Genomic DNA, 27,373 nt, shown 5'->3' on the forward strand with positions numbered 1-27,373 from the left:
ATTATTATAATTTTTATGTAGATAAATTTAATAAATAAGTTTCACCTCTTGAATCTATCATAAAAAGTTTAAAATTGTGTTTAAAAATTAAAAATGATCAATTTTTCAAAAATGACTAACTTGTCATAAATTAAACAAGGGAATTATATTTTAAATCTTTTAAAAGTTTGGGACCAATTTAAAATTAAAAAATAAGGTTTAAATAAAGTGCACAATTAGTCTAGAGAAAAATTGCTCAAATAATTGAAAAACTGATAAACATAAATAAACAAAATGAGTTAAAAACCCGGGAAAAAAATACTGGTTCTCGGTAGGTTAATGAAATATGTTTTGTACAACATTTAGAATCACTGTCATTTTATATTTTATTCTACATGTAAACGTGTTGTTATTAATAAACATAGATGTGTATTATTGAAATTTGGCCTTTAATATTATGATATATTTGATTTGAACTTTTATGTATATTTTGAGTTATAAAAACCTAAAATTATATTTTATTTTTAATTTTATAAAATTACGATATTGTGTCTTTTAATATTATTTTGTATTATTTAATTATTATTATTATTTAACTGTAATTTGATTATGTCTGAATTATTAAATTTTGAATTCGTAGTTTGTTTAATGACTGGTTCAATTGTGGTCCAGAGTTAAATACATAAAGAAATCCTAAAATAGTATATAAACAAATCCTAAAATAGGGTCGAGAACGTAGTTGGAAACAACAGATATATGGTAGCAACCTCATTATTGACCAAATAATCCACTTTTGGATTATACCATTTTATTAAGGGAAAAAAGAGTTACAACTCTTATTTCGAAATTTCTGCAATCAAAACCTGCATATTCTGTATGTATGAGACCAAAACTAACATGAGTATACATATATTCTTTTTATACAACAACAACACTAATATACACTTTTTTTTTTAACCAAAATCAGTCGTGGAGGATATTTCAAAATCTAGTTGGAGTTTTTTTCTTCTGACTTAAGCTGTTGGATTCTTTGACGTAGTCTACGCCGGTGGTCATTTATCTTCCAAAGGCCATGTCCCAATATCACAGTGGAGTATATTCCGTGTGTGATAATGGGAGCAAGAATATTATCAGTCTGTCACGTAGTCATTCCAAACAAAAAAGACAAATTAGTTAAAATCCAAGACAAACAACCAAATAGTTTTGAAATAAATAACATGTGAAGTTAAGGATTTTTACTTGGATCCACTCGCAACCTAGGTATAGTGCCAGCAGTCCTTCCAGAAGTGGGGAATAGATTTTTTTCATTTGCCGTTTCTCATACCAGGCTGCAAACCAGAAATAGAATATTGAGATTAAGACATCATATGTAGAAAATGCACAAAGTTGCCCTTTTTTCTGAATCATTTTCCCTAAACACCAACACAACCTACTGAGTACTAATTAATGACAAATAGATATTGAAATGAAATCTTATTGGTTTTTCCATCTTTTTTTTAATCAAATGGTAATTTATGTTGTTGAAAGACATTTTCTTGATTAAATGTATCATCATTACTCACTCATTGGCAAATTAACAAGTCAAAACTTGCCCCAAATCTTCTGTTTAGAGAAAGATGAAAAATTATGATCGTGAAAAAAACATTAAACACCACAAATGTAAGCACTAGCAACTTCATTGTAAGAAAAATATAAATCTATAGATGAAGAATTATAACTCGTCTAGAATGACTGTAAACAAGAAAGATGTGAATTGATTCTAATATCCAAGTATGGGAGGGGAAAATAATCGAACCTTCAAATAGCTTTTTCAAATCTTGGCGACCAGAGCGAGATTGTAAAACAGGTGCAACAACATAAGTAGGATCTGAAAGAGAGAAAAAAAAAAGATAGAACCATTGGGAGATGCCATCATTTAATCAGACTGAGAACGAAGTAGGGAAAATACAAAAGGGCAATAAACAAAGTCACCTTTAGGAGAGGCAGCCATGTAATAGAGAGAACCAGTAAGGACAGCAGTAAGTACAGCTGCAAATGCCTGAGCAAATGGAACAAATGGAGGCAGCACACCGGTCTACATTTTACCATACAAATCACAAGTTAGTCACCAGAATGAAACTTCTGGCTTCCTATACTTGTAGCATAAAAAGGAAAAGGAATAATGGGTTATCAAGTGCATGAGGCTCCCACCATTACGGGGCTTCTTGTTCCGCAACTAGAACTCATTATTACCATGTTATAAGGAAGCACACTCACCATTGCACCAAGGCTCACCCTTATAACATAAGAAAGGAAAACTAAAAAGATGGTACAAATACATACCAATGATGCCATTCCCTGAACATCTGTTATAAGATTACTGCCTCGTAAAAATATATCAGCCAATGCCCCCTGTAGAATTGCAAGAATAAATTATTATGCACGGAAACAAGATTACAAAGCCTACCATTTTTATTTTATTTTTCACAATGAAGATGTTTTCATCATAAAATTCTAGTTATTCATCCACTGAACAAGTTTGAACTGAACCAAATACAGCATGAGTGATATTCTTTCATCGATCTCAAGATACAGATACTGGAAGGGGAAAAGAAAGGTTTTTCTCCATTCTGAATAATCATTAATTAGAAAAGGAAATCAATACAAGCAAAGAATTGCAATATTATGTTATTCAAAGGATTAGGGGAGTCATATGCTGTAAAATTTTATCAGTCAATATATCTAACTTTTCAAATAGAAAATTCTGAACCCAGTGAACTATGGAATGAATTTAATGATAGAAGATTTTATAGAAGTCAAAACTATTTACAGGGTATTATTATACTATAGTACTATTATAGATGGATCAAACCCAAAATACACATTTCATTATTCCCAATTTTAAGCTTATCCAAACATTATTTTTCAGACATCTCTTGGCATATACAATCAAAAACCAGAGGCAGAAGCTCCTAAACAAACCTGAACAGCAGCCCTGTAAAAGAGTTCCTCTCCAACTGAACTTGCAGCAACCATCAGTATAAACTGTAAAGTAAAATCAATTAGATCCTTCTTCATCATTGCACTAGATTCCAAACAACTCAGTATGTCAAATAAAGCAAGTCTTATCAAATTACCTGCCAAGGAGACATCCCATAGAAAAAGCTCCACAGTTCTTCATCCTCTACATCTCTGATAGCACGGGCATGGGGCGATAGCTTCACAACTTCATCCTATTAATTACCATGTCAGCTCATTAATTAGAAGCTTTCAATTGAACAAAGTAAAGTCACAAATTTCCCCCCTTTTCTATATATATTCCCAGCAATCACGGGGTTTCAAAAAGTTGAAACACAAATAAAACGAATAAACGAACTTACATCGAGTATAAACAAAAGGGCCATAATTGGAGGAGCTGCATATCCAAGCCCTTCCAAAATGGCATCTAACGATAGATGGAAACCCCCCAGAGAGTCAATTCCCGTGATTGAACATATAAAACTCCCCGCAACTGCCATGGCACCATAAATCCCTGAAACAAAGCAATTCATCGCAAACAACCCAAGCTAGAAAAAGCAAAGTTCAACTCACAATAAACAAAATCAAAAATCCCATTCTCCCAAGTGGAAAATTCATTGATTTGATTGAAAAGAGATTTTTTTCTCCAGACACTTTTACTTCATGTACTACACAAGAAAGCAATTCTGTACTTCAGTTAAAAGAAGCAAAAAAAAGGAAGCAGAAAAGTTTGAAAATTTAGATTCGAAAAAGTTAGTGCAATGCCATCTTAATAATAAGATAAAAGTAAAACTCACTCACCGAGGCCATAACTGAGTCTGACGACAGCACCAATCTTTTCCCAAACGGGAAAGTCAGCAGCATCGGTGAAAGTGGTTCGATTGAATGTGGTGACTTCCATGGCAGGTGTGGTGAACCCAGTCCGAGTCTCTCCATCGTCGATAGTATCACCGGTTCGCTGCGCCGAGGCTTTCACACACCGCACCGCAAGCCTAGGCGCGTCGAAACACACCTTCTTCTTCTTCCGCGGTTGAAACTCACATAGCTTGGAGCAGTGAGCAAGTGCTGCAGGAAGCGATGAAGTCGAAGCAGAAGGTGAAGGGGTGAGTCTCAGAGACAACAGCTCCATGTTCAGAACTAGTAGTACAAAAGAGAAACAAAAGAACAAGTTTAAGATTTGGCGTTGTTCACTGATTGCCACCGAGGTAATTGGAACATGTAACATATGACGACGACAACATCATCATCATCATCTCTTGTTATATTTGTGGGTGTGGTGAGGAAGAGAGAGAGCATAAGCATTATTCGAAGGTGGAGTAGTTAACTTGGAAATATTGATGAGAATATCCCAACGACCAATCACCGCCTGCCATGTGGAGATAACGTTGTTGTTGGCAACTACTACTACTATCCACTTCGTTAAATCCCATTTTTTTATGGTAAAGCCACGGATTAATTTCCATTTTTCATTTCTCCCAATCGTTCGGGACAAGATATTATATTTATTTTTAACTAGATGTATCTAATATTTTTTATTTGGTACTCAATTAACTTTTTTTTAGTAAATTGATATCTTTAGTTTCAATATCTTGTATTAATATTTTTTTATAAATAAGATATTATATAATTTATTCGTGTAATAAACATATTTTTCAAGAGGTCATATCTTTAGTTTTTTTCTCAATTACAGCACTCAAACTCAATCCTAGTAATTAAACTAAAATAAACTACTGACCGTTTTTATTGCAATAGTTGCATTTCACTTGTATTAAAAAATATAATGAAAATGAGATATACTATTAATACACATAGTTAATAAATTTTCATTTAATGGGGATAAAATCTACAAGAAAGAAATCTTTAGAAGCAAAGCAAAATAAATTCTTAATTATGTATCATTATTGGGTCTATATTACTTCAAATCTTCAGTCGTTTTCGCAGCAGGCTTTCCTCATCTTAAGTTACATTTTTAACAGTAACGGTGAGGTAATTCATATTTAATGGTTCATATTTTTAAGAGATATTTCATAGTAGTTGATAAAATATCCATCCATCCATCCATCTTGTCTTTTTCTTATTTGGGTTTACTACCACAAACCATGGAACTTGGAACATAACATGGCAAGTTGCGTAGTTCAGTTATTAACCAGGTACGTTTTAAATTTTTATTTTGTTAAATACGTTTTTAATTCTTGTAAATAGAATATTGATAATTTTTACTACTAGTTTCTAAAAAATAACTTTTCTTCTTTTTGATACTTGATTTATAAAAATGTATTGTATGTAGCTCTTGTTTTCATAAATGGGATATACCAAAAAGATACAATTTCTTTTGAAATACAAAAGGAACACTTGTAGCACATTTTTATAAATGAAAGATAAAAAATGATCATTTTTTTCAAACTAAAAACAAACATTTTCTTATATACATATATTAAAAATATATTTAACTCTTAATTTTTCTAAATTGCAAGGAATAGTCTCCTAATATTAGCATGCCAACATGTGATTTGGCCTGCATTGTCTACACCTTGAAAATAAATTGAAAAAAGAGAGAAGTAAAATACATAATAAATGTGATTATTATAAAAAAAGATTAAACTGTAATTTTGGTTCTCTATAATTCTCAATATATAATTTTGGTCCTTTAATTTTTAATTCAATAATTTTAATATCATAATTTTGTAAGTTTCTCAATTTTGATTCAATTATTAATATCAATTTATCATTAAAATTGTAACATTGACCATGACCTAACATTAAGTAGATGGCATAACATATAAGAAAAGAAAAATAAATAAATAATTGGTGTCAACTAGGTGTTTGTGAAATATGAGTATCAATATACAGACTCCAAGCAAAACATTTGCTAGTAAGAGAATACAAAAATAATTAATAATAATTATTGAATTAAGATTAAAAATAATAGACAATTTAAAATTATAACTCAACTGTAACATGTCTCACCATACTACTAATATTGTCATCACCATCACCATTATTATTATCATCATTATCGTCATTTTCACCATTATTCATTAAAAAAATTTAAAAGATCACGTAATAATAAATTTTAAATTTTATATCTTATTTTCACACAAAAAAATCTCACTAATTCTTGAATTTGTTGTTAAGAACATAACATGTGAACACATGATTTGTTAAGAGCCATGACCATTCACTAGGATAAAATTGTAACACCATTTTTTGTGTGTGTAATGATTGTATAATCCACCATTCTAATTCCTTAATGGCAAAAGTAAATACCTAATTATAGGTCAATGTAATCTATGACTACTTCCTCACTCTTTAAAATCCCCCTACTCAACTATTAACTAATATCAAATGTTTTTATATTATATACATACATGATTTTTAGGGATGGTTGTAACATCCTCAAATTTCAATAACTGAAAATAGATTTTTTTATATATTTCTTGTGTTATTTGATTAATTTGGATTAGTTGAAGTGTTGTGTGAATTATACGTGTGCAACTGCTTAGTATGGATATTAGGTTATGTGGAGTTTGATTAATTTGTGTTGGAACTCTATGATTTTGAGATTAACCCAAAACCTATTTTGGTAAAACCACGATCTTGAACTTGTTAACCGTTGGATCTCCTTCAAACTTGGACTGTAGGTTCGCAACCCAAGTCTACATATTTTAACCATTGGGATTTGTGAAATAACATCTTTGGACAACTATCTTAGTGAGACCAGCTCGCTAAGCACAATTCCAACTAGCAGAGAAAATTTGCTTAGAGCAAAAAATGTCACGCTAAACACCAAAAGTTCAATTTCGCTTAGCGAGATGAGCTCATTAAACGAGTCTTGTAAATTATAAATACGGTCATCAATGTGAAAAAATGCATTTTTCACTCTTATTCTTTCCCAAAACCCTCACCCTAACCCACTTCCTCCTCCACCCCACAACCACCACTAACCTCCACAAGCTACTGTCGCTTGCTGTCGGACCACCGCACGGAGAGAAACACTTTAATCAGAGCGGAATCTTCAAAACTCAACTTGAGGATTTGGTAGAGAATGGAGTCTCCAATCATTCCTTCGCAATTTATTTGAGGTAACCATGATTTATGTGTTTTCTCCTAGTTAGTTTGAGCTTCTCTTGGTATCTCGTGATTTAGTTACCGTTATTGGATATTTTTACGTCTCTTTTGAAAAACCTTTGAAAATGAGACGTTATAAAAGTTGCATTTTATAAATTTTGTTGAACCCTGGTCACATTGGCGTAATCAAAATTTTAAAATGATGTATCTTTGATGTGGATTCCAAAAACATCATTTTAGTCCCTTTTAAATTTAATTGGGTATTTGACCCCAAATGCTTGAATATGGAGTCTATGTGAAGTCAGGAAAAAACTTAAGTCTAGTGATCATTTTTCTTTATGTTGATGATCTATTAGTTACTAAGAATGGCTCAATTGAGATTGAAAGGTTTAAAGTGTTGATGAAATCTAAATTTGAGATGACAAACCTAGGGAAATTGACCTACTTCCTAAGGATAGAGTTCATAACTACAACAGAAGGGATCATGATGCAGTAGAGGAAGTACACTACTGATGTATTTAAATGGTTTAATATGGCAAACTGTAATCCAACTACTACATTTGTAGAGACCAATCCGAACTGAGAGAGCACTTATGAAGCTGAAGCAATGGATTCAGCACTATTCAAACAATTTGTTGTCTCCTTGAGATATCTCTGCAATAACAGACCTAGTATATGCTATGCAGTTTGTTTGATCAGTAGGTTTATGCATGAACCTAAGCAAGTTCATATGACAACTGCTAAGAGAGTACTAAGGTACTTAAAAGGAATTCAGAACTTTGGAGTAATGTCCCCTAATGAAGCAAAACAGGAAGAGGAAGAACTGATTGGCCATTCAAACTTTGATTGGTGTAGAGACAAAATTGATACTAGGAGTATTACTGCTTGTATCTTTGAGTTTTCTGGTGCACCAATCTCTTGGTGCTCAAAGAAACAACCAGTGGTAGCATTGTCCTCTTGTGAAGCAGAATATATAGCTAGAGCATTTGCTACATGCCAAGCAGAAACAACCCAGACTCACAAGGAAGAAGCAAACATATAGGGGCAAAGTTTCATTTTCTGAGAGAGAAGGTGAATATTGATTGAAGTGGTGCACTGTCCAACAGATTTACAAATTATTGATGTTTTTAGAGGGATTTACAAATTATTGATTGTAGTAGAGTGCTTAAATTGAGGGGGAATGTTGTGAACCAATTTAATTGTAATTGTTATTATTTACTTTTCTGTTATAAAGATTAGTTATATCTAACTAACTTTATTAGTTGTTACAAAATAGAAAGGTGCAAATAACAAAGATATAGTGTGTGCGTGCACATGTGTGCGTGCACCTTTTATGCAAAGCCTAAATTCCTACTATCAATAGCTCCACCAATATTGACATTGCTCCACCTTTAATCATTGCATTTTTAGTGTTTTTGATCTGCTCATATATATCCGAATAGGAGAACTTCCATACTTTTTCTTTCGGGTCTCATTAACCATTTAGTTTAATTAAATTTCCATTAAGTCTGGTTAAAATTAAATTTTTAGAGATATTATTCATTGTGAGATCTTTCTTAATATATTCTTTCAATGTCATTTTTGGTTCCTTACTCTCTTTGCACAAGGCTAAAAACTAATAACTTGCATATGTTTGCTTCCAAAAAAAATGTTTTTAGTTCTTTTTTATTTATACACAATTTTGAATAGGTGACATTAGGTGTCTCATTCCTTTCCCTTATAATATAACTGAAGTATACACTATCTTCTTCTCAACCATTGAGTTTCAACAATTTATGCATTTTGAATTATTAGTTGTTGTTAATATGATCTTGAACATGAATTCATTTATGAATTAGTGATATACACACAAAAGAACTATTTTAGATTCGAAGTGCTATTTTACTTTTGAAGTTTGATTTTTTTTATTGATATTACAAATAATTATGATATCAAAATTCCTATTGGCTATGTTACTAATATACTTTTTATTCCTATATAACACATTATGTTAAAACACCTAAATGAAGAAGTTTTTTAACCAGGGAGTGACTTTAAGGAAGAAAAGAATTCAGATGAGGTGGAGTAAATTGTAATCTTTAATTAGGTACCTAAATTTTTTTTTCAATTGGGTCCCTATACTTGTATTTATGTTTAAATTGGGTCCTTTCATCTAATTTTGTTAAAAAAAAATTAACAGTAAGGACCTAATTAAGGAAAATACAAGTTCAAGGATCCAATTGAAAAAATGTTTTGGGACCGAAATAATTTTTTGAATAGTTTAGGGACCTATAGAGTAATTAAAAGTAAAGTAAATTAAAATTCATACAAAAAATATCACTTAATTGAAGAGTGTATTCAGAAGAAACACATTAAGTATATCTAAACAAAACTGTAAGGGGAAATCATAAGTGCAATCAGGAGACTTATGTCTTTGGAGTTTAATACTAGTTGAAGAACCTACAGAGGTTAAGAATATTGAGTTTAGAACCTAGAAAAGTGATAATATTGGCTTGGAGAAGTGAGAATAGTCGGTGCAAACTTGCAAAAGCAACCTACAATGGCTTGATAAGAATTTGAGAGTTTTTAGTAGGTTGTTAGGGTATTTGAAATTTTTTAATTAGGTCCTTAAATATATTTTTTTCAATTGGGTCCTAGAATTTTTATTTATTTTTGTTAACTCATTGGCAAGTGCACCAAATTCTCACAAGTAGTAAAGTAAAATGCAAACCCAATTTTTAAGCAATAGAAGAGTAAAAGTAAAAGAGATCAAGAATTGTAAATGTAAAATTTGGAGAAAGTAAAAAATAAGAAAGGTAAGGAATTTAAAATAGAAGATAAAGAGCGACATAAGATCAGATAAAGAGTTAAAGTAAAAGATGATAAAGATAGAACATAAAGATGATATAATGTGTTTGAATGCTTAAAGGTAAATTCAAAATTTAAAATGTGGTGGGTCTAATATGTCAAAAGTACTTGTGATGTAATGTTAATAATTTTTCTCTATCTAATGTTATCTTAGTTTCCACCCACATTTACTATGCTATTTTATCTTTGGTTTCTCGCATTAAGAGTCTAATTTATCTATTTTTCTCTCCCAAATTTCTTTACGTAGATAAAAATAGTAAATTGCATTAAGATTAAAGTTGCATAAAATAAGTTAGACAAATCTCACTTTATTTCTAACAATGATTTCATTTAGATGTTTTTTTCCCATTTCTTAGAAAATAATCATTTTTCAATGCATTACTTCCTAAACAATACATGAGCATTGGTGACCAGACCATATAAACAAATAAGCATAGAAAAGAACAATATAAACTTAATTACATTAAATAGATAATAGGAAAGAATTACATTAAGAGTTGATATGTCAGGTTCCAAATAATGGGGTTTAGCCTTTCATTGTCATGAGAAGCTTTACACTTTAGGGACTAATGTGGATAAAAGAAGGAAAGGAATGGATAAAAGAAGAGAAAGGGATAATGGGCATAGAAAGAGAGTTTTCCCCAATTTGAGATACTCATACTTAAGATGTATTCATTAGAGAGCTTTGAGTCTCAATCTGTTTTTTTTTCTTTGCTTCCTACTCTTTTTATAGGCCTAAAGTAGCTTAAAATTCACGCGACCTTGTACTAAGCGGGCCTTCTGAGCTTAGTAAGTATGGTAGTGATCACGCGCTAAGCATGCCTTTGGACTTTCTCGTGGGCTTTCTTTGTACTAAGCGTGAGCTGACCGCTAAGCGAGGAGACGTGGTGAGTTTGTCTTGTGCGTTAAACAAACTGTCTCAATTTTCAACTTTTTTCTTCAAGTTTTTGCATCAATTTTCTTCCGAAGCACTTGAAATTTTCTTCTTTTGAATCCTACTGGTAAAAAATTACAATGATATTAAATTTCTCATTATTTCATTAAAAACAACAGTAAAGTGAAGGAATTCTAATCATTCTTAACCAAAATTGACAATCAATTAAACTCAAGTTTCGCAGTTATCAATTTTTTAATTAGGTCTCTGCCGTTAATTTTCCTTAACGGAGTTAGACAGAAAGACCTAATTTAAAATAATTAGAAATTGTTAAATAGTTCAGGCACCTGCAAATTAATTTAACCTATCTTTTTTCTTTGTATTGGTGTTCTTAAAATGATACGAAAATGAAACAAACTCAACCACGTGGCTAAGAAATAGATAACAAAATGTGCCAAAACAAAAAATGCGGTAAAAATGACATAGCATAAGAAATGACATAACTATCTCAGTAAACATTGAGTATACAATTTCATTGCTAGCTCTAACAAGGATTTTTTTTTGGTATTTTTATAATTTATATTATTTTATTTACTCAATTACGATTTTCCTTCTTTGCAGCCTTTTAATTGTGGAATGAAAGAAACATTGATTGCATGTAGTCTTTGCATCACATGTTGCTCAACAGACGTGCCTTTTCGCCGAGTGCCAGCAATATCGAGTGTAGGGATTGGACGCTTCACTAATAAAACAACTAAGGACAAAAGAGCATCTTGGTGCTCTATTAATGATGGCATGATCTCTCTTTCTCTGTGGGCAGCACACAAGTAGTGAGGTGCGTAATTTTTTTCTTTCGGCCAGAGACACATCCTCAGAAAATCCAGAAGTCAACCTATTTTTAGGGATTCACATCTAAACATCAAAAGGTCCAACGTGCCAAAGAATCTGGTAACATTCCAAAGGTTTGGTTGGCCAATTTTGATAATTAGAGATTCTCGAATCAGGTTAAGAAGTGGAAAAAATTAGAAATCTCAGATGATCACATCCATCAGAAGATCGGACAGCGGCACAGCGCAAACGTGGCACTAGGTAATCATAATGGTGGCCCTAACTCTAATAGGTAGAATTCGTCTTGCACTTTGCCTTCGGATATTTCTTCATTAATAGATTTTTTGCAATTCTAACACAGTAAAGGTGCATAATTTATAAATTCTTGAATTATAATAAATTTCCTTTTGTAATTTTCTAATATTTTGTTGTTGATCTCCCCTCTTTTCAGGGAGAACACTTTGAGTAAAGTCATTTACCCTAGAAGAATTATCTCCTGGAGTCTATTGTCGTGAAACCCGTTATTAGAACACCGCAATGCAAGAATATTCACAATTACAACTAGGAAACTATAGGGATGTCTCGGATTTGATGGAGGATGAGGTATCAAGTTTTTCTTTTGCAATTTATTGAGTTATGTGGCAGTGATTGTAAATTTAAGGATTAGGCTTTTCTATGTTGTCAATCTGCTAAAACTAAAAGTATTGTCCAAATTAAAATCACATAAAAAAGGTTTACGGATCATAAATTTTAACAAGAAGTTTGCTTGAACCATAAAACTTACCTTTCATAGTGCAATATTATTTACAAATTTCATACATTCAATGCCTAATTGAAAGTAAAAATATGGTCAATTGAAAGGAATCCTTGATGAAAAAGGGGTAAAATGTGTTATAGGTCCCTAAATTTTCAATCAAATTTATTCTTTAGTCCCTATTCTTTGAAAATGATGATTTTGGTCTTCTTATTTTTATAATTTGGGAATTTCATCCCTCTTTATAGAACTTAAAATACTAGGGTGTGACACACAATTCACCCTAATATGCCTATAATATCTCCTTGTTAATAGTTGTCCTATGATGATTTCCTAAAACCTACACTAATACTTGGGTCCCATATTGTGATTCGTTTCCAATTTCATGATAAATGTAAATCTTATTTTGTATGTGGATGCAATGTAATTTTGTAATTTATGTTAATTGAATGTTGAAAAAGAAACTAGGTTTATTATAACATTTCCAATCCATTGATGACTTCTTTATGTGGATTGTAAACTAAGGAAAAATATTGTAATTGCTCGATATTAGATTTTGAAGTTTTTAAAGTTAAAAGCACTATATCCAAAATGGGTGGATTGGGTGGTGCTTGAAGAAATAGATAGATTGATGCATTTGAAAGAAAAAAGGGAAGTAAAATGAGATATAGTGTAGAAAACAACTAATTGTGTTTTACTTGTGTACCAAAGCCATATTTTTGTTATGTTTGGTACTAGATAACCAAGCATTTCAATTATAGACATCAAAAATGGTTTTAAACCTATTCTTTTGTTCCCTCTGAAGAATCATAAGCATAAAAAGTTTGGAATAAACTTGCAATGTATTTTGAACTATTTTGCTATTTTGTTTTGTTGCTTAAATAGGTGTAAGATGGAATATATGGAAAAATAGATAGCGATGGAAAAATAGGTAGCACTAGTCACATGGTTAAGTATTTAGGGTCTATTATAGATAGTGATGGAAAAATAGGATTCAAGTGGGATGGATGAAACAGAGTATTGATTTGGGTGATATCTTGAACAATATGATACCACTCAATGTTGAAGAAAAAATTTAGAGCATGTCTATCAGACCTTTAATCATGTATGCAACTAAATGTTAAACATTGAAAAAGAAGGAAATTAAACTCATTGTAGCATAAATGAGAATGTTACTTTGGATGAATGTATACAATAGACAAGATAGGAATAATAATGAATGCATTAGAGAGAAAAAGTTAAGAGTGGTAATTATTGTAGAAAAGATGGTATAAACTCGCCTTAATTATTTTTGGTTTAGACCATAGGTATCATTCCCTAGAGGCAATCCTTTTTGAGCCGGATAGGACAACTATGAGAGACAAAGTTCTCTATGAGTATTTAATGCAACTACATATCAAATATTTGAACTTGAGACATCTAGGTAAGTTGGAACAACCTTACGCCAGATGATCCATGCACTCGATGGTATAAACTTGTCTTAGATGGTTTTAGCATGTGTAGGAAAGACTAGTAGAAACTCCCACAAAGAGAATAGATCAGATATATTCAGATGAAGGGTAGGCCAACCACTTGGATGGAGACCAAGAAAAAATATGAATGAAACAATTAGGAAGGTCAATACTTTGTTTATAAATATGGTTTAAGACTAAACATTATGGGGTCATTTAATACATTTAACCAACCCACCTAGTGAGTGGGTAAAGGCTGGATTATTTTTGTCTTCTGTTTTTAAAAACTAGGTTTCGTTGTTCTGTTACATTTTTTTCTTTTTAGAAACACACCTCCACACATAAAAAGAGATTTCAATGCAAGTTTGTTGTACTTACCAAAATATGGAGCCGGCCAACATCAGGGTGGACATGGTCAAGGTGGGCTCCATGATCTCACATGTAGGACTATGAGTATCCTTTGTTAGGAGGACAAGAAGGGGAACCAGTCATACAAAGGACTTTTCGATGCTTAAGTAAGTACGTGAATTAAGTGAGAATGAGAGATGAAAAAGGTGAGATAGAACCTGATACTTATAGAGTGGAGTAGGAGCTTTGAGTCCTTGTTTGTAGAGACTATTATAGTGATGTAACAACCCTTATAGAAAATTATCAACTTGTAGATAATTATAACTTATAGATAATGTGTATCTTACAGATAATTAACACTTGATAAGGAAGTTGCAACATTATCATCAATATTCAAGTAATGAAATGCATAGAGATAACCTGTTAGTCAGGGAGTCTAACTGCCAAGGGTGATACATCCGTGGTCCTTTGCCCGGGCTGACGTGTGTATTGGAGTATCACATAGCTTATCATGCCCACTTTGTGGGCCCTGGACACTTGCTTTGTTATTTTAAAAAAAAATGCTATCTAATGGGGCTTCTTTGGATCTTTAATTTTGGACTCATGATCTCTCTGCCTCTCTATATGTAAAATTCAGGACTCATATTGCATGTTCCCATATAATTCACTTTAATATTATCAATGGTTCTTTATTTTTCTTCTGCATCTCTCTACTTTTATTCCCCTCTCACCCTTCAAAAAGAAAAAAAAATCAGTTATGTCTAACACCTTGTTCCTGGATATTTTATTTCTCTCTTGGCTTCCATGTGATAACAGGTTCTACGTTGTGATACCTGTGGGGCATCAGGGTTTGACAATGAACTCGTTGTTTGTCACAAGTGCAATGAAGGCGCAGAGCACACGTATGTACTTGAAACTATTTCATATTCTTATCTTTTTTTTTTCCAATTACCTGCACATCTATGTAGTCTTTTTTTCTTGCTTTCCGAGGTAGTAAAATTTGTGGTGTTTGTTTTTCATCAACCAGTTATTGTATGGATCCTGATGAGCAGTCAAAATTAGAAGCAAAACCGGAACTTCGTAAAGATTGGACATGTCAAGAGTGCATGCCGAGGGAAGGTACTAACAAATTAGTGCAAGATGAAGTTGAAGTGGCTGAAAGAAAAAGGAAGGGGCATCTATTTGAAAGTTCAACAGACTCTGAATCTCGTAAAGGCTCAAAATTAAAATCTAGATCTTCATGTACTGGTAAAAGTGGGGAAAATGGTGCTGAGTTATTATCTAGAAGACCACTAGTCCCTGTTAAAAAGTTTAAATTGAAATCGGTAAACAAAATACTTTATTCTGGGCCGGAAAGATCTAGTGGTGAAACTTCATTTCCTGGACATAGAATACTGGTAAGTAATCACGACACTCACAAAGACCCAAACTCTCCAAATGCAAAGAAGAAAAATGAAAGCCAGCATGGTGAACAGCCCACAAAAGCTGGTACATCAATGAGCTTGTCTGAATTATGGACGAATCCTGATTTTGATGGAAATACCTACTTGAGAAACCTGGCAAGCAATCACAACACTCACAAAGACCCAAACTTTCTAAATGGAAAGGAGAAAAATGAGAGTCAGCAAGGTGAACAGCCCACAAAAGCTGGTACATCAATGAGCTTGTCTGAATTATGGACGAATCCTGATTTTGATGGAAATACCTACTTGAGAAACCTGGCAAGCAATCACAACACTCACAAAGACCCAAACTTTCTAAATGGAAAGGAGAAAAATGAGAGTCAGCAAGGTGAACAGCCCACAAAAGCTGCTACATCCATGACCATGTATGAACTAAGGACTGATCCTGCTTTTGATGAAAAGACCTACTTGAGAAACTTGGTGCATGTTGAGGCAGCATATCTTTCACATCGTGTTGTCCCAAAGGCTGATTACAAATGGCTGTATGACCCATTTTCTTTGTCTTTAGTTTAACTATTCAGCTTGTTTTGCTTCAAGGGTGAACAAATTTGAATTTTCTTGTGTATTTGTGATTATTCATGCAGAGGCAAGTTTCAGATACACAACAGTGAGGGGATTGCAAGGACTTGGGATGGGATTCAAGCTCACTTATCAAATTGTGCATCAGTTGAAGTTCTTGAAGTGGCGAATAGGCTTTCTGAGATTATTATTATATTGGAGGAACTACCTCGACTGAGGACTTGGCCATCTCAATTTATGAGAAGTCAAGTCACTGAAAATGATATCGCTCTCTACTTTTTTGCACATGATTCTGATAGGTTTGTTAGGTCTTTCTTTTGTAACTAACAAGCTTGGTTTTATACTGTCTACTCATATGTATGTCTTTCTGCAGCTATATATATTATGAACAATTGGTGAATTACATGATGAATAATGATTTGGCTCTGAAAGGAAATTTGGATGGGGTTGAGCTTTTAATTTTTCCATCTAACATTCTGCCTGGTTATTCCCAGTGTAAGAAAGTCTTTTGGTCGTATATATCTTGGTTTTAACTACATTAACATTTTCTGTTTACGTTTGTCTCCCTATAACTATCACTATAACTACATTAGCAGTTATTTTTTAGATTTTAACTATATAAGTAATTATTTTTTAATTCATTTTTCTAATATTTTTTCCTTTCCTACTTGTTTGTGCTTGCCAGGTTGGAATGGCATGTTCTTCCTTTGGGGTGTATTCAGAGGACAAAAGGCGAATAACTCAGCCAGCACACCAGTGTCAAATTCTCTCAAGGTATTGACATGAGTGAAATTTCGTTACCTGCTGTCTTCGACCAACAAAGATATCTCTCTTTTCCATCACTTAAATATTGATTGACAAGCTTGAAAATACTAGACGATCATAATTTGCTATTTTTTTTAATATTATATTTATGTGTTGATTGTTTATGACATTTGTCTCTTATAACCTTTCCACCAAGTATACTCCTCGTCTGTATTTTTTCTGGAAAACCAAATGTCTACTATACTCATAAAAAAAAAAAAAAAATCGTTGGAATACACAACTGGTATGTTGCATCATAAAATTGCATATTCAGTCAATTATCATAGTCAAGTGGGAAAAAAGTCCTACTTTAAGAGTGGCATAATAAACTGATAATAATTTGGATATACATATATATATGTGGGTGGGTGCATTTAGGACATCGGATAACCTATGCAGATGTAAGCAGAGCTAATGCATACTTACTGTCTTGCAGCTAAAAGATGGAGATGCTGCAACAATTTTGCCATCTGATCTCAATGTTTATCCTCAAGATGGAGATGCCGTGGCAATAATTGATGAAATTCCTGAATCTGAACCTTCAGGAGACACAGTTTTGCTGGTTGGAGAGAATTCCGATGGTAAAGGAGGAGTGGCAGATGCAGAGCATGATGCAGTTATAGAAGATATTAATGTTTCACTTTGGCCTGAAAGTGAAACACAAGAAAATGGTTCTGTTGGGATTGAGGACTCTCTTGTACCACTTTCAACTCCAGATTCAGACGAGTTGCAAGCTGCGAGTGCTTTGTTGTTGCTCGCTGAGGGTTTCATAAAGTTTTGAGTGCTGCATTTGAAGAACACCTCTTGTTTATAGTTGTCCTTTTATGTTGCGTGTCACTGGGTCACTGATATTCATAATTCATAACCTGCGGGTACTTCCATTCTTCTCTCTAGGGATAAGTCTTCAATGCCTCATGTGAAGAACGCTTTTTTTTTTTTTTTTAGCTACCCTTAATCCTTTCGTATAATTTAGAATCTAGAATGGAATTGTTTGTTTTTGCTTTCCAGAATTTTTGTCGTTGCAAATTTATGGCACTTGACTTGATTTACTTTGGAAGTTATTGTCCTTTTCTTGGTTCTTATTATTTTCTGGCCTATAGGTGTTCGTACATCTGGATTGCCATGGGAAATCTTTTGATCTGGGCCTAAAAATGTTAAAACTTATGATCTGGGTTATTTGTTCTTTAAAACATGTGGGCCTGGCCCAATTCAAAAACGTGATTGGTCTAGGCTATTGCTATATTCACGGTTTTCTTTTGCTAAGTACACTCACCTCCTTTTTTTTTAACTCAAATTGTTTTAAAAGAATGATGATATTTTGACACCCTTTTATTTTAAACATCTCACCAAAATTTCTTATTCCTCTCCATCTCTCTTTCTCACATCATATCACCTATCATACTTATTTTTTCTTTCTCTCTCGCTAGGTGTATACTAACATTTGAGTGTCGATATATTTTTATTGTTTAAATAACCTTTTTTTTTTCTAATCAACTTCTCTTTGTCACAAACTTCCTCTTTCATGGCAACAACACATCAAATTTTAAAAATCATTGTTTAAATTGTGTTATGAAAAGTAGTTTATGAAATTTTAAAAACAAAACACTGTTCTGGAAAGTACATATAAAAAAAATGATTTTGAGCCTAAATGAATCCCGGTGGACCAGTTTTTTAGTGGTTACTGTAGCTGACAAAAATAAATGTTAATTGACAAGTATGATCCTCATTAAAGTTTAGTTTATAATATGCTATTTTATTTGAAAATAGAAATAAAAATATGATATTTGAAGAAACAAGAATGTAGTGTTGTTTGTGGATGAAGAAGACTTTTGAGTGTGTTTGTTGAGCTTTGCACTTTCAGTGGGTGGTGGATAATTAGGTGGTTTTTGGAGTGTTAAGGGTGGGTAGTCAGGTGTTGTGTTGCATATCTTTAAATACTTCTTGGCGCATGTGCAACCTGCCGCCAGGTTTCCACTAAATTTCTCATTCATTTTTTCCTACTCTGCCGCGCCCTCAATACACCTCTTGCTCGACAGTATCACAAACGAATCCCAAACCAAACACCCCTAAAATTTAGGAAATATTTTCTACCTTCATAGAAAAACTTAAAGAATTCAAAAATGATTATATACAACAAACCACAAAGTTTGATTTTTTTAATTTGATTTTTTAAAGACATTAGTTTTAAAAACATATATATATATACAACACCCCTAATTTTTTTTATAGACAACACCCTAGTTTTAAAGACATTATATACAACACCCCTAATTTTTTTTAATTTGATTTTTTAATTTTTAAAATTAATTTATTTTTAAAAAATATATATATTTTGTGATGGTTTAAAATCAGTTAATGAAAGTTTTAAACTCTCATTTGTTATATTTTAGATAGAAAGATCAAATTATATCGATTTAAGAAATTAGAGGATTAAATTGAAAAAAAAATAGAAAATTAAATTGAATGAATAAAATAAAATAAAAATCTAGTTTAACCTAAAAAAAACCGCCTGGCTTCGTCCATGTGCGGGAAACATAATGGCAGAGCATGAGATCCAAAAAATTGAAAAAGATGCTGAAGACAATAATAAAGGCAGGTTAAGACTTAACATAGTCCTATATTGTCATCGTTCACAAAGTATGATAGCAATGATAGCATAGCTTGTACAAATTGAGATAAAGCCTTCTATTTTGTGGGCAACGACGATCAGTACTTAAATCAATCACGATGAATAACTTGCTAACTATAATTTGTTAATATTTTGTGTGCTTGCTAGGTAGTATTAGGTATAGCCTTATTCCTCTTGTTTTCATGTGTTACACATGTTTTAAGATGCCCCAATCAAGACGGCGTATTTTTGAAGAAATTAGTACTATGGTAAGTCAGAAAAAGGCAAAATATTTGTCCATAGCTTGCTAAGTATAATTTGTCACGTTGCATTTTTTGGTGGCACAACTGCACAACGTGTTGAATTTTTTCTGGTGCAGCGGTAAAGTTGTGCCTTGGTGACTTGTTAGTCATGGGTTCGAATCCAGAAACAGCCTCTTTGCATATGTAAGGGTAACAAAGTTTTTATTCTGACACATTATTTGTCTTAACAAAAATGAGGAACGAAAATAATTAAGAACGAGAGCAAAAAAATATCTTATTTTAATATACTATTAGTGTATTTTTTATATTATTAAATAATTTTTTTAAATAATTATTATATAAGTTAATAGTTTTAAATTATATAATATTTTATATTTTTATTGAATATTCATATAAAATTTCCTATTATCAATATATTCTAACTAAACTTAAATTAAAAAAAAATAAGAATAAAACAAAAAACAAAATATGTTTATAGTTTTTTAAACACGGGGTCTTTTGGCTGCTAAATCAAATTATATTTTAGAGTGTTTGATATTTGGTTACTTACAAATTATAAATATTTCATCAACACTTTTTATTATTTTTTATTATTATGTCATATCATTAATTATTTATCTCTCTTATCTTTATATTTCTGAATATAAACACGGAAGGAATATTCCAAAATTATTTTTCTACAAAGTAAAATTTTATTTTAGTTCTTAAATTTTTTAGATGTTGCTATAATAATTCATGAAATTACAAAAAAAAAATCTAATAACTTCCTAAAATTGAAATCAATGTCATTTTAATTCTTGAATTGTATCATTATAGTTTCTAAATATAGTCCCTAACAAAACTAACGAAAGAAACTAATGTGATTAAGATATTTTTATTTCAAAAATTTATTTGATATTTTTTAATTTAAATACTAGTTTTAGCAATGCTTAAAAAATTCAGATCTGTCAAAAAAAAAATCGAGAATAAAATAAGAGTTTACTCTTTTTTCTGTATTTTGACGTTTGTGTTGTGCTTCTTCCCTAAACTGGTGGTGTAGTAATGCTCAATCGTTCTGACTCTTGCTAGTCGTATCTGTTCATTGTGATCATACTTTTTTCGAGATTCTGTTGGAACCGGTGAGATTGAACAATGAACACCATGGAATTGGTGATTGGATTTGCATAAAATATAAAAGTTCTTGAACATGGACAACAACAATCACCCATTAATATTTGTTTATCTTTATTCATATTATTTTATATATTTTTTCATTTTCATGCTGAAATTTTTCTTTTGAACAATGATATATGGACATCTTAAAATTTTCACTAATATATTTCATTTTTTTTATTTCTTTTCATATCACAACACAATCAAGGTAGGACTAAAGATAAATTAACTAAAACTTAAATTTTAAGTTTATCGGTATTTGATATTTTTTTAAATAAAAAAACACATATATTGAATCAAAGATTTCACATATATATCACTCTTTTATTAAAAATAGAGACTCAATTTCTACTTACGGTTTCATTTTCTTTAGACCAACCATGATCATAAGCTTTTGAGTAATGATATATGATTCTATGAGCACCTTCTAATTTTAAAAATCTCACTAATATATTTCATTTCATTTCTTTTTATTTCTCTTCATATCACAGCATAATCAAGGTAAACTTTAAACTTAAGGGTAAATTAATTAAAAGTTGAATTTTAGGTCTACCAATATTTATTATTATTTTTAAAAAATAAAAGAATCACACATATTAACTATTTTATTAAAAATAGAGACTCAATTTTCACTTTAGGTTTCATTTTTTGTTGGGTAAATTCTGATCATAATATATATAGTTTTTTTTTCTTTATCTCAATAAGTGTTAGATAACTTTGTGGGTGTTTATTAAACATTTTTGTTTTTTTGTGAATATCATTATATCAAGTGCTAACCAAAGAACCTTATACAAAATTAGGATAAATAGTCACTTTTGTCTCTTAATATGTAACTCACTGACAAATGCGTCCCTAAAAGATGAATATACAAAATTTAGTCCCTGAAAGTGTAAAAAGTGTTACAAATATGTCATGTCGTTAACTTCTGTCTGTCACCGTTAATAAAATAGCCTACGTGACACATAGGAACAAATTTGTCACTCAAATGATTGTCAACATGGATTGCCAGCATAAGAGCATATTTGTCATAATATTTTTTTTTTAATTTTTTCGTCTTCTCACTTTGCTGATAAATGCGTCCCTGAAAGATGAAAATGTAAAATTTAGTCCCTAAAAGTATAAAAAGTACGATAAATATATTCGGACGTTGATAATACATTGTGACTAATTATTATTATTATTATTATTATGATCATGGGTTTATAATTTACTGCTCCTATTCATTTTGTACTTATGCAATATATCTTTTAAATTTCCTTTTAATATATATATATATATATATATATATATATATTATTTTGTTTTCTTATCAAACCTTAATTTTTGCTGTTAAAAAAACTTTATCTTATATCTTATAATTTTATCAAATTTTTACTAAATTTCTCACTTTTAATATTTAAAATTATTCCATATCACAATTTCAACTTAAGTGCTTTCATATTTAGATTGAAAATAATATGTCGAGAGTTTTGAGTAGAAAAAATATAATCGGCCGTGGGACCAAATTTATTTATTTATTTTAAAAATAGAATTTAATCAACTATTTTTTTTATAAAAAAATCTCACAAAATTTAAATTAGATAAAACTAAAGTGGAATTATAAGTTTTTTCCTTAATCAATAATATATATATATATATATATATATATATATATATATATATATATATATATATACCTCAAATATGATAGAATCTCTTGGATAAACCTTATGTGTTTCCATTATTAAACATAATATGAATGAAATAAAAATAATTATTAGCAAATAAAGAACCTAAATAAATTTAAATAAAAATGTAATAATGTTCAAATTAATACATAGGTTAACTTTAAAAAAACTAATATAGAGATTTATTCTTTGTCTTTGGGACGTAGAGTTGTATCTTTCGTTGATTTAGGGGTTAAGCGACCTTACATTTCATTTGACATACTGTGACAAAGTACGTAATAAAGATTAATAATTAATTGAAGAAACAAAAAATTTAAGGAAATAAAAGACTTTCATTTTTTTAAATGGTAACTCAATTTTTTTTTATATCATAAAACTAAAGAATTTTATTGTATTTTGGAAAATAAGTAGTTATATTGATTAATTAAAAACTAATTAACAATTTAATAAATGGATAGATAATCAAAATATAAGAGTTCAAATCTTGAGCTGTATTTTACTTTTTTTAATCCCTTTTTTCATAATTTCTCTCTTATACAATTCATTATTAACATCTGAATATATTTGTCACACTTCTTATATTTTCGGGGACTAAATTTGCATTTTTATCTTTTAGGAACGCATTTGTTAACGGAGTGGAAAAACGAAAAATAAAAAAAAATATTATGAAAAATATGTTTCTATGCTGACAATTCACGTTGACAATCATTCAGTTACAAATTTGTCTTTCCGTGCCACATAGACTAATTAACGATGACGGATGAAAATTAACGGCATGACAACATATTTATTGCATTTTTACACTTTTTATTACTAAATTTTGTATTTTCATATTTCAAAAACGCTTTATCAATAAATTATACATTCAGCAACAAAATTGGTTATTTACCGTACAAAATTACAAAGCCTTGTTTCTCCACGTGCATTTGTTTTGAATATTTTATATTACACCTCTTTTATGGGTTATGGCCACGGGGGACGCAGGTAGGTGCATTGCGGCCCAAGAAATAACTACACCGCTACAAAGAGGGCACGAAGCCAAGTCTAGTCTAGTCCTGTGCTGCGCCCAATTGGAAACAAAAGGTGATAATCATAGTATCCTACATCGATGGACGACGCATCAGAAGCCAGCTGGTTATCTGATTTGGTAAAAAATTCGCTTCTTGATCATTATTTTTCTGTGAATGCTTTTTACCATTTTTATCATTTGATTTCAGATGTTGAAGGAAACGGAGGATTGCAACTTGTTCCGACACAGTCACCTTGAGACGTTGCTCGACGATGATGACGAGTTACTTTCGCATGAGATAGCAAGTGCCTTTGAGAACTTGCACCAACCTTTGTATTCGGAGACTTTTGAAAGGTCCACCAAGCAGCCCAAAACGAATGCCTCTTCCTCCCCTTCTTCTCCAACCTCCAAGATTCTTCTGTCTTTCGACAACTCCTCCGATTCTGCTGCCTTAAGCCCAAATCAGATCAAGAACAAAGGTGTTTCAGTTTCAGTTTCACTACCACAAACCCGAAAACGTTCATCAGAAAACCACAACTTTCAAACTGAAAGCCCCAAAGGCCCAAGAAGCTACAAGTCCCCATCTTACGCTCGGGATCACATCATCGCCGAGAGAAAACGAAGAGAGAAGCTCAGCCAGAGCTTAATCGCTCTAGCTGCTCTTATTCCCGGCTTAAAGAAGGTGCTCTTCAGTTCGCTATATACAAAGCACTGATTAAATTGATTTCCAAGTACAAGGAGTTATTTATTAGTAACAAGAATTTAATATAATTTTTTTGAAGTCATTTTGTAGCACTCAAGAGTGTCTGTATAATTATTACGATTATTTGTTTATCATAATTTTGAAATTGATTTTACATAGATTTAAATAATTTACATAAAATTTACTGTAATATTATGTTGGGATCCCTCCTTAATTGGAGAGGTTCTAGAAAATTCTGGAGCTTTCTGGAAAAGTGTAGAATTTTTTAGAACGTCCTGAAGAACTCTAGAGTAGCGTAGAACTATCTAGAAGCTTGTGGAAGAATGTGGAAACCTCTGGAATATTCTAGAGATGTGTGAAACCTTCTAGAATCTTATGGAAGAGTATGGAAGAGAGTAAAAGAGTGTAAAGACTCCTAGAATGTGTGGAGCATTCTAGAGAATTAATCTCCACCCTAAGATACAAGTAATCTCCACCATTCATTGTGGAGGTGGAGTATTATAAATAAGGGTAGTAGCCTTCATTCTTATCCATCCCAAGACAAGAGTGAATCCACTTCTTAGAGTGAGGAAAAGTCTCTTTGAGAGAGAAGATAAATAGCTTGAGAAGTCTCTATCCTCAAGTTTGAGTGAGCCACCGTAGAGTGAGTCAATCCAAGTAGAGAGCCTATCTGAGAGAGAAGATAAATAGCTTGGGAAATCTCTATTCTCAAGCTTGAGTAAACCTCTATGAGAGATAAGATAAATAGCTTGGGAAGTCTTTATCCTCAAGCTTGAGTAAATCTCTCTGAGAGAGAAGATAAATAGCTTGGAAAGTCTCTATCCTCAAGCTGTAAGCCTCTCTGAGAGAGAAGATAAATAGCTTGGAAACCCTACTATCACTTTGTATAATGGAAGAATCTTCATATTGAAGAATTATAATCGTGTGCTCCCATTACTACTTTTAATTACTAAGTGCCTATCTTAACTTCACGAAGCGAGAAAGTCCGAGTTTTCCCAACATATTAATATTTTTAAATTTAATTTTGTGAATTTTATAATGATTAAACAATATTTTATTTACCGTATAAATTTGTTGAACAACATGTGATTTATTACAGTAAAAAAAAATAAATAATATTACTTAAAATTAAGTATATTAGAAAATAGATTAATTCAACAATTTTAAGAATAATGAACAGTAATACATAAACACTGTTTCATTTTAAACACTCCATTAATATATGATGTTATCTATGTCCATCTCTGTCTTTCCATTGTATCTTAAACTCTATAACACCCGAATATTTCTCTCTCTCTTCATGTGTCTAATTGCATTTGGGGGGGTGTTCATTTATTTTTTCCTTTTCCTAAACATGTACTACAGGTTTAGAAAATAATCATTGTGAATTGGTACAAAACATTTTAGCTAGTTAATTAACTAGTAGGGTGAATGAACAGATGGACAGGGCATCGGTGCTGGGAAATGCTATAAAGTACGTGAAAGAGCTGCAAGAGCGTCTGAGAATGCTTGAAGAAGAGAACAAGGTGATGGTGAACAAAGCAAAGCTCAGCTGCGAAGACGATATCGATGGTTCAGCTTCACGTGAAGATGAAGAAGGCAGTGAAAGACTCCCCCGTGTGGAAGCGAGAGTGTCAGAGAAGGACGTGCTCCTTCGGATCCACTGCCAAAAGCAGAAGGGGCTTTTGCTCAAAATACTTGTCGAGATTCAAAAATTCCATCTCTTTGTTGTCAGTAGCAGTGTCCTTCCTTTCGGGGATTCCATACTTGACATAACCATTGTTGCTCAGGTAATTAAAACAAAAAACTAGTTTTTAATTTTTAGAGATTCGTGATCTTATAAATTTAACTTACACGAATAAGTGGTCACGATTTTGCAGATGGAAAAGGGGTACAATTTGACCATTAATGATATTGTAAAAAACCTACGCGTGGCTACTTTGAAATCCATGTCATAACACCAACGTCAACATGTTCTGGTCTGGTCTGGTCTGGTCCCAGCAGGATGGTCTGGTGGTGGTTGCTAATATCAATAATGATATTTTAATGTTAGTGTGAACTGTGGGGCACAGACGCCCAAAACTGATTGAAACTCGGATGTTCATTCAAATGCTCCTCCCCTTATCAATTTCAATGCACAAAATTTATATGCTATCGAACTTTCGTTTTAAAATCTTATGTGAATTAATTAAATGAAACTTTAATTTTAATGTAAATATTAATTTTTTATTGATAAATATTAATTATTAATTTTTTGTTAGTAAATGGAGTTAAATTCTTGATTTTTTTTTCTTTCATCGCTAAATCAATCTTAAAACTTGTCAAATCTTAAAACTTGTCTTGTGTATTGTATTGATGTTCTTGTGTATTCTTGTATCTCATATTTGTCATCTTGGCTTGTGTATGAATGCAAAGCTAGTATATTTTTGTCTCTTTAATTATACTATCTTTTTTCTTTTTCCCAAAATGTTTTAAAATTTTAAATTATAGTATAATATTTTTTCAACTTTAATCTTATAAATTATTTTAATTTTAAATAAGAGTAAAATTTTAAATATATTTTTACTTCCTAAAATTGAAGTAAGTTTGTTTTTGAATTCCTAAATTTAAAATTGATTTTTTAGTTCTTGTAATCATTGGGTCTCCTATGCCTGATTTGACCCGCGCATTTGGGTTTTGTTGCATCGCTGGAAAAGGAGTTTTCTAGCTTTCCTTTTTTTTTTTTTCTTCTACATTTCTTTTATTTTTTTAATCACTTTTTTCTTTTCAATGCTTACACGCCACAATATATAAATTAATTTTGACAAAGGATTGCATGGTTTTGTTAATCAATAATTAATAATTTGTATCTTCTGGGATGAAGTTCTACGAGGCCGATGCTCCTACACAACCATGTCCAGCCTAGATAATCCAACGCCTCCGCAGTTCCCAATTATCTAGGCTGATCGTAGTTTTTTTTTTTTTTTTTAATTTATATTTGTAGCAACAATGATATACTGATAGTGAGGACTAAAAATGGTAGTAACAATATTAAGGATA

The 27,373-nt window shown here is 31.5% G+C and overlaps 3 protein-coding genes and 1 long non-coding RNA gene across 5 annotated transcripts; 2 read left to right on the forward strand and 2 right to left on the reverse strand.

Moving 5' to 3' along the window:
- Positions 1–750: 750 nt before the first annotated feature.
- On the reverse strand, positions 751–4,265 carry LOC114377006. Its single transcript, XM_028335369.1, has 9 exons — positions 3,778–4,265; positions 3,339–3,490; positions 3,096–3,191; positions 2,941–3,003; positions 2,302–2,370; positions 1,951–2,053; positions 1,775–1,846; positions 1,219–1,307; positions 751–1,114 (listed from the first exon to the last, which is right to left on the reverse strand). Exons 1-9 carry the CDS (start codon positions 4,199–4,201, stop codon positions 968–970), a joined length of 1,215 nt encoding a protein of 404 aa, XP_028191170.1. The 5' UTR covers positions 4,202–4,265; the 3' UTR covers positions 751–967.
- Positions 4,266–10,401: 6,136 nt separating this feature from the next.
- On the reverse strand, positions 10,402–14,755 carry LOC114374912. The gene is made up of 2 exons (XR_003658652.1): positions 14,177–14,755; positions 10,402–10,889 (listed from the first exon to the last, which is right to left on the reverse strand). It is a non-coding gene; the product is annotated as an uncharacterized LOC114374912 (long non-coding RNA).
- Positions 14,756–14,811: 56 nt separating this feature from the next.
- Positions 14,812–17,939, forward strand: LOC114374911. 2 transcript variants are annotated; one of them, XM_028332636.1, is made up of 6 exons: positions 14,812–15,048; positions 15,174–16,091; positions 16,194–16,427; positions 16,502–16,623; positions 16,814–16,902; positions 17,369–17,939. In XM_028332636.1, exons 2-6 carry the CDS (start codon positions 15,181–15,183, stop codon positions 17,711–17,713), a joined length of 1,701 nt encoding a protein of 566 aa, XP_028188437.1. In that variant the 5' UTR covers positions 14,812–15,048; positions 15,174–15,180; the 3' UTR covers positions 17,714–17,939. The 2 variants fall into 2 exon arrangements, with proteins under 2 accessions (XP_028188437.1, XP_028188438.1); XM_028332637.1 differs by lacking the exon at positions 14,812–15,048 and having other exon boundaries at positions 15,095–16,091.
- Positions 17,940–23,611: 5,672 nt separating this feature from the next.
- LOC114375475 (transcription factor bHLH25-like) lies at positions 23,612–26,493 on the forward strand. Its single transcript, XM_028333260.1, has 4 exons — positions 23,612–23,769; positions 23,840–24,313; positions 25,774–26,124; positions 26,215–26,493. Exons 1-4 carry the CDS (start codon positions 23,731–23,733, stop codon positions 26,290–26,292), a joined length of 942 nt encoding a protein of 313 aa, XP_028189061.1. The 5' UTR covers positions 23,612–23,730; the 3' UTR covers positions 26,293–26,493.
- The last annotated feature ends 880 nt before the right edge of the window (positions 26,494–27,373 follow it).

This window comes from Glycine soja, chromosome 11 (assembly GCF_004193775.1).
Source record: "Glycine soja cultivar W05 chromosome 11, ASM419377v2, whole genome shotgun sequence".
Taxonomy (NCBI): Eukaryota; Viridiplantae; Streptophyta; class Magnoliopsida; order Fabales; family Fabaceae; genus Glycine; species Glycine soja.

Excerpts from the sequence above, each read along its gene's own strand:
- LOC114377006 (XM_028335369.1), bottom strand. The coding sequence starts at position 4,201 with ATGTTACATGTTCCAATTACCTCGGTGGCAATCAGTGAACAACGCCAA. Across the intron at positions 3,192-3,338 it reads CCCTTTTGTTTATACTCGAT|GATGAAGTTGTGAAGCTATC; the intron begins GTAAGTTCGTTT and ends GGTAATTAATAG. Across the intron at positions 2,054-2,301 it reads TTCAGGGAATGGCATCATTG|ACCGGTGTGCTGCCTCCATT; the intron begins GTATGTATTTGT and ends GGTAAAATGTAG.
- LOC114374911 (XM_028332636.1), top strand. The coding sequence starts at position 15,181 with ATGGATCCTGATGAGCAGTCAAAATTAGAAGCAAAACCGGAACTTCGT. Across the intron at positions 16,092-16,193 it reads AAGGCTGATTACAAATGGCT|AGGCAAGTTTCAGATACACA; the intron begins GTATGACCCATT and ends TTATTCATGCAG. Across the intron at positions 16,624-16,813 it reads TCTGCCTGGTTATTCCCAGT|GTTGGAATGGCATGTTCTTC; the intron begins GTAAGAAAGTCT and ends TGTGCTTGCCAG.
- LOC114375475 (XM_028333260.1), top strand. The coding sequence starts at position 23,731 with ATGGACGACGCATCAGAAGCCAGCTGGTTATCTGATTTG. Across the intron at positions 23,770-23,839 it reads CCAGCTGGTTATCTGATTTG|ATGTTGAAGGAAACGGAGGA; the intron begins GTAAAAAATTCG and ends ATTTGATTTCAG. Across the intron at positions 24,314-25,773 it reads TTATTCCCGGCTTAAAGAAG|ATGGACAGGGCATCGGTGCT; the intron begins GTGCTCTTCAGT and ends GTGAATGAACAG.